This window comes from Esox lucius, chromosome 5 (genome assembly GCF_011004845.1).
Source record: "Esox lucius isolate fEsoLuc1 chromosome 5, fEsoLuc1.pri, whole genome shotgun sequence".
Classification (NCBI taxonomy): domain Eukaryota; kingdom Metazoa; phylum Chordata; class Actinopteri; order Esociformes; family Esocidae; genus Esox; species Esox lucius.
This window is the reverse complement of record NC_047573.1, coordinates 1,138,298-1,145,305: the sequence shown is the minus strand read 5'-3', so window position 1 is coordinate 1,145,305 and position 7,008 is coordinate 1,138,298. Positions and strand designations below refer to the sequence as shown.

General features: G+C 47.1%; 1 protein-coding gene across 1 annotated transcript; it reads left to right on the top strand.

The window, feature by feature from the left end:
* Positions 1–3,633: 3,633 nt before the first annotated feature.
* Positions 3,634–6,012, top strand: LOC114839357 (extensin-1-like). Its single transcript, XM_029120044.2, has 2 exons — positions 3,634–3,702; positions 4,465–6,012. The coding sequence occupies exons 1-2, from the start codon at positions 3,634–3,636 to the stop codon at positions 6,010–6,012; spliced, it is 1,617 nt and encodes a 538-aa protein (XP_028975877.2).
* The last annotated feature ends 996 nt before the right edge of the window (positions 6,013–7,008 follow it).

The window sequence follows — 7,008 nt, the reverse complement described above, 5'->3', positions numbered from 1 at the left end:
GGACAGATTGATATGCCTGAATTTTTATTGACTTGGTGTTATACTGTGATGATTACGTTTTCCCTTAATTATTTTGAGCAGTGTATATACAGCTCAGGAAAAAATTATGAGATTACTGCACCTTTTTCTTTCCTTCCCAAAAGAGTTACAGTGGGGCAAAAAAGTAAGTCAGCCACCAATTGTGCAAGTTCTCCCACTTAAAAAGATGAGAGAGGCCTGTCATTTTCATCATAGGTACACCTCAGCTATGAGAGACAAAATGAGAAAAGTAATCCAGAAAATCACATTGTAGGATTTTATTTATTGGTAAATTCCTCTGAAAAATTAATATTTGGTCACCTACAAACAAGCAAGATTTCTGGCTCTCACAGACCTGTAACAACTTCTTTAAGAGGCTCCTCTGTCCTCCACTCGTTACCTGTATTAAAGGCACCTGTTTGAACTTGTTATCAGTATAAAATACACCTGTCCACAACCTCAAACAGTCACACTCCAAACTCCACTATGGCCAAGAACAAAGAGCTGTCAAAGGACACCAGAACCAAACTTGTAGACCTGCACCAGGCTGGGAAGACTGAATCTGCAATAGGTATGCAGCTTGGTGTGAAGAAATCAACTGTGGGAGCAATTATAATAAAATGGAAGACATACAAGACCACTGATAATCTCCCTCGATCCGGGGCTCCACGCAAGATCTCACCCCGTGGGGTCAAAATGATCACAAGAACGGTGAGCAAAAATCCCAGAACCACACGGGGGGACCTAGTGAATGACCTGCAGAGTGCTGGGACCAAAGTAACAAAGGCTACCATCAGTAACACACTACACCGCCAGGGACTCAAATCCTGCAGTGCCAGACGTGTCCCCCTGCTTAAGCCAGTACATGTCCAGGCCCTTCTGAGGTTTGCTAGAGAGCATTTGGATGGTCCAGAAGAGGATTGGGAGAATGTCTTATGGTCAGATGAAACCAAAACAGAACTTTTTGGTAAAAACTCAACTCGCCATGTTTGGAGGAGAAAGAATGCGGAGTTTCATCCAAAGAACCCCATACCTACTGTGAAGCATGGGGGTGGAACCATCATACCTTGGGGCTATTTTTCTGCAAAGGGACCAGGACGACTGATCCGTGTAAAGGAAATAATGAATGGGGACATGTATCGTGAGATTTTGAGTGAAAACTTTCCATCAGCAAGGGCATTGAAGATGAAACGGGGCTGGGACTTTCAGCATGACAATGATCCCAAACACACCGCCCGGGCAACAAAGGAGTGGCTTCGTAAGAAGCATTTCAAGGTCCTGGAGTGGCCTAGCCAGTCACCAGATCTCAACCCCATAGAAAATCTTAGGAGGGAGTTGAAAGTCTGTTTAGCCCAGCGACAGCCCCAAAACATCACTGCTCTAGAGGAGATCTGCATGGAGGAATGGGCCAAAATACCAGCAACAGTGTGTGAAAACCTTGTGAAGACTTACAGAAAACGTTTGACCTCTGTCATTGCCAACAAAGGCTATATAACAAAGTATTGAGATTAACTTATTGGCCAAATACTTATTTTCCACCATCATTTACCAATAAGTTCATTACAAATCCTACAATGTGATTTTCTGGATTTTTTTACCCCCGCATTTTGTCTCTCATAGTTGAAGTGTACCTATGATGAAGATTACAGGCCTTTCTCATCTAAGTGGGAGAACTTGCACAACTGGTGGCTGACTTAATACGTTTTTGCCCCACTGTAAAAAGGAAAGTTTTGAGTGAGGAACAGAAGTGTTAAATTTGCAGTGGTCTCTTAATTTTAACCCTTCTGTTGGAGGTTGGAAGCATAGATATAGAGATCAGGGTGGAGGTTGGGACCATAGATATAAAAGTCAGGGTGGAGGGCAGGACCATAGATATACAGTTAGGTCTGGAAATATTTGGATACCGACACAATTTCAATAATTTTCTCTCTGCACACCACCACAATGGATTTGAAATAAAACAACCAAGATGCAATTGAAGTGCAGAATTTCAGCTTTAATTCAAGGCTTTGAACAAAAATATTGTATGTTTAGGAATTGCATATTCCATTTACATACACAGTTCCCTTATTTCAGGGGGTCAAATGTATTGGACATATTAACACAATCACAAATAAAATGTTCATTTTAATACTTTGTCGAGAATCCTTTGCAGTCAATGACTGCTTGATGTCCGGAATGCATGGACATCACCCAACGCTGGATTTACTCCTTTGTGATGCTTTGCCAGGCCTTTACTGCAGCGGTCTTCAGTTGTTGTTTGTCCGTGTGTCTTTCGGCTTTAAGTTATGTCTTCAGCAAGTGAAATGCTTGATCGGGTTGAGATCAGGTGATTGACTTGGCCATTGCAGAATATTCCACTTCTTTACCTTAAAAGACTCCTGGGTTGCTTTCGCAGTATGTTTGTCCATCATTGTCCATCTGTAAAGTGAAACACCATCAAAACTTTGCTGAATTTGGCAGAATCTGAGCAGACAATATCCCTATACACTCCAGAATTAATCCGGCTGCTTCTGTCTTCTGTCACATAGTAAGTAAACACAAGTGACTCAGTGCCATTGGAAGCAATGCATGCCCATGCCATCACACTGCCTCCACCGTGTTTTACAGATGATGTGGTATGCTTCGGATCATGAGCCGTTCCAAGCCTTCTCCATACTTTTTTCTTCCCATCATTCTGGTATAGGTTGATCTTAGTTTAATCTTTTCAAAGAATGCTGTTCCAGAACTGGGCTGACTTTTTAGATGTTTTTTGGTTTAATCTGACCTTTCTATTCTTGAGGCTTATGAATGGTTTGCACCTTGTGGTGAACCCTCTGTATTTGCTCTCGTGAAGTCTTCTCTATATAGTAGACTTGGATAATGATATGCCTACCTCCTGGAGAGTGTTCTTCATTTGGCTGGATGTTGTGAAGGGTTTTTTCTTTACCATGGAAAGGATCCTATGATCATCCACCACTGTTGTATTCCATGGACGTCCAGGACTTTTTGTGTTGCAGAGATCACCAGAGCCTTTTTTTCTCAGAATGTACCAAACTGTTGATTTGGCCACCCCTAATGTTCCTGCTATCTCTCTGATGGATTTTCTTTTGAAGGATGTCCTGTATCACTTGCATTGAGAGCTTCTTTGACTGCATGTAATGGGGTTCACAGCAACAGCTTCCAAATGTGAATGCCACACCTGGAATCAACTCCAGACGTTTTACCTGCTTAACTGATGAAGAAATAAAGGAATAGCCCACACCTGTCCAGGAAAACAACTTTTGAGTCAATTGTCCAATTATATTTGGTGCCTTGAAAAAGATGGGGCTAAATGTTAGAGTTGTAATTCCTAAACCCTTCTTCCAATTTGGATGTGAATACCCTCAAATTAAAGCCGAGAGACTGCACTTTTAAATCCATATTCATTATTTAACTGTATATTTTGGGAAACAAAACGTGTGTCAGTGTTCCCAAAACATTTCCAGACCTGTAAAAGTAAAACTGTAGAAGTCTGGGTGGAGGTTAATAACAAAGGTTTAGAAGTTAGGCTGGAGATCGGGACCAGAGGTATAGAAGTCAGGGTGGAGGTCAAGAGAACAGGTATACATTTCAGGGTGGAGGTTGGGACCAGAGATGATTGGGGAACAGATAGGTAGTAATCAACAGGCCACCCACACCCTGCAAATATCACAACTCGGGAAGGTAAACAGAAGCCAGGGAAGAAACCGTTGACTGAATTACACATCACATGGGATTGAAAGACTGATGAAACAAAAGGTTAACCAAGTTAAATCACTATGGGAAAGGGTAGGAAAAACCCTAGCAAACAAGCAATTAAATAAAAGCTGGATGTAGCATAACATTACTGCACATTGAACCGAACATCCTACAGGACCTGGAGCTCTACATTCACATTACTTCTCTGTTTTCCCTCTCTTCAGCCTCACTCCTTTCAAATGGAAAAATTGGTTGTGTTACTGAGGAGATGTACTCTAAGCACGTAAAGTATGGCTTTATTTTAGGACGATGTGCTTCGGAATTTATTTTTTCTTTCCTGATTCTGACACAGAGCCTGCTGGGAAATTAAATCAGTAAGCTGGTGAAGAGAAAGGAGGGAGAGGAGAGAGAGAAGAAAGCCAGAGAAACAGAAAGGCCATTCATTCTTCAATATGGCTCATATTTCCCCCAGTCAGCCAGTCTGTCAACCAACCAGTCATTCAGCCTGTATGTCCGTCAACCGGCCAGTCATTCAGCCGGTCTGTCCGTCAACCAACCAGTCATTCAGCCTATATGTCCGTCAACCGGCCAGTCATTCAGCCGGTCTGTCCGTCAACCAACCAGTCATTCAGCCTATATGTCTGTCAACCAACCAGTCATTCAGCCTATATGTCTGTCAACCAACCAGTCATTCAGCCTATATGTCTGTCCTCCCTATGACAACTCACCATAGTTCTTTCTCTGCAGAGTAAGTGGTCTGGCACCATACCAACCCCCCACCAATACAACCAGTGTCCCCTGGCACCATACCAACCCCCCACCAATACAACCAGTGTCCCCTGGCACCATACCAACCCCCCACCAATACAACCAGTGTCCCCTGGCACCATACCAACCCCCCACCAATACAACCAGTGTCCCCTGGCACCATACCAACCCCCCACCAATACAACCAGTGTCCCCTGGCACCATACCAACCCCCCACCAATACAACCAGTGTCCCCTGGCACCATACCAACCCCCCACCAATACAACCAGTGTCCCCTGGCACCATACCAACCCCCCACCAATACAACCAGTGTCCCCTGGCACCATACCAACCCCCCACCAATACAACCAGTGTCCCCTGGCACCATACCAACCCCCCACCAATACAACCAGTGTCCCCTGGCACCATACCAACCCCCCACCAATACAACCAGTGTCCCCTGGCACCATACCAACCCCCTCCACCCTCCAGTACAACCAGTGTCCCCTGGCACCATACCAACCCCCCTCCACCCTCCAGTACAACCAGTGTCCCCTGGCACCATACCAACCCCCCTCCACCCTCCAGTACAACCAGTGTCCCCTGGCACCATACCAACCCCCCTCCACCCTCCAGTACAACCAGTGTCCCCTGGCACCATACCAACCCCCCTCCAATACAACCAGTGTCCCCTGGCACCATACCAACCCCCCTCCACCCTCCAGTACAACCAGTGTCCCCTGGCACCATACCAACCCCCCTCCAATACAACCAGTGTCCCCTGGCACCATACCAACCCCCCTCCACCCTCCAGTACAACCAGTGTCCCTTGGCACCATACCAACCCCCCACCCCCCTCCAGTGCAATCAGTGTCCCCTGGCACCATACCAACCCCCCTCCACCCTCCAGTGCAACCAGTGTCCCCTGGCACCATACCAACCCCCCTCCACCCTCCAGTGCAACCAGTGTCCCCTGGCACCATACCAACCCCCCTCCAGTGCAACCAGTGTCCCCTGGCACCATATCAACCCCCCACCCCCCTCCAGTGCAACCAGTGTCCCCTGGCACCATACCAACCCCCCTCCAATACAACCAGTGTCCCCTGGCACCATACCAACCCCCCTCCACCCTCCAGTACAACCAGTGTCCCTTGGCACCATACCAACCCCCCACCCCCCTCCAGTGCAACCAGTGTCCCCTGGCACCATACCAACCCCCCTCCACCCTCCAGTGCAACCAGTGTCCCCTGGCACCATACCAACCCCCCTCCAGTGCAACCAGTGTCCCCTGGCACCATATCAACCCCCCACCCCCCTCCAGTGCAACCAGTGTCCTCTGGCACCATACCAACCCCCCTCCAGTGCAACCAGTGTCCCCTGGCACCATACCAACCCCCCTCCACCCTCCAGGGCAACCAGTGTCCCCTGGCACCATACCAACCCCCCTCCAATACAACCAGTGTCCCCTGGCACCATACCAACCCCCCTCCACCCTCCAGGGCAACCAGTGTCCCCTGGCACCATACCAACAGGCATGGGAAAGCTAAAACAAAAAAGTAGAAAATATGAAATATATATAAAGTGACAAAAGTAGTTAGAAAAACATCTGACATTGAGTTCTCTCACTAGAATAACCATCCTCCATTGTACAAACCCTCCCTCCTCAGTCTCTCCCTCCTCTTAGATCTTTTCCTCCATCTTCATACCTACTCCTTGATCTCTTCCTCCACTTCTCGTGCCCACCACAACAACTAATTTTTCTCCATTGGCAAAGTACCCAGTAATTATTTTCTACCAAACAGACTGGCTTCACTAACAATAGAAGTTAGTATCTATGACATTCAGAACATAATAACTGGGGCATTTGCACAATACACAGTCATCATCAAGAGAGCTGATAAGAATGGGTGGAATTGAAAACACTTCAATCTACAAACATGTTCCCCCTAGAAACATATTCCTTCTAAAAACAACTTCCCCCTAAAACATCTCACTCAAGCCCAACATTTCACCTTTGTCTTGTGAATCTTTCTGTTTTTTCTCACTAGAACACTGATGTTTTGAAGTCAGTTCAGTCCCTTCATGGGAACCTTACAGACTGAAGCATGCTGATGGCTGTCCCCCTGGAGCCACATTGCCCCCTGTTGACGAACAGAGGGATTTCACCACCACACAGGACCCCCCCCAGGTTTGACACCAACCACACAGGCCACAACCCGGGTTTGACACCAACCACACAGGCCACACTCCGGGTTTGACACCAACCACACAGGCCACACTCCGGGTTTGACACCAACCACACAGGCCACACTCCAGGTTTGACACCAACCACACAGGCCACACTCCGGGTTTGACACCAACCACACAGGCCACACTCCGGGTTTGACACCAACCACACAGGCCACACTCCAGGTTTGACACCAACCACACAGGCCACAACCCGGGTTTGACACCAACCACACAGGCCACACTCCGGGTTTGACACCAACCACACAGGCCACACTCCGGGTTTGACACCAACCACACAGGCCACACTCCAGGTT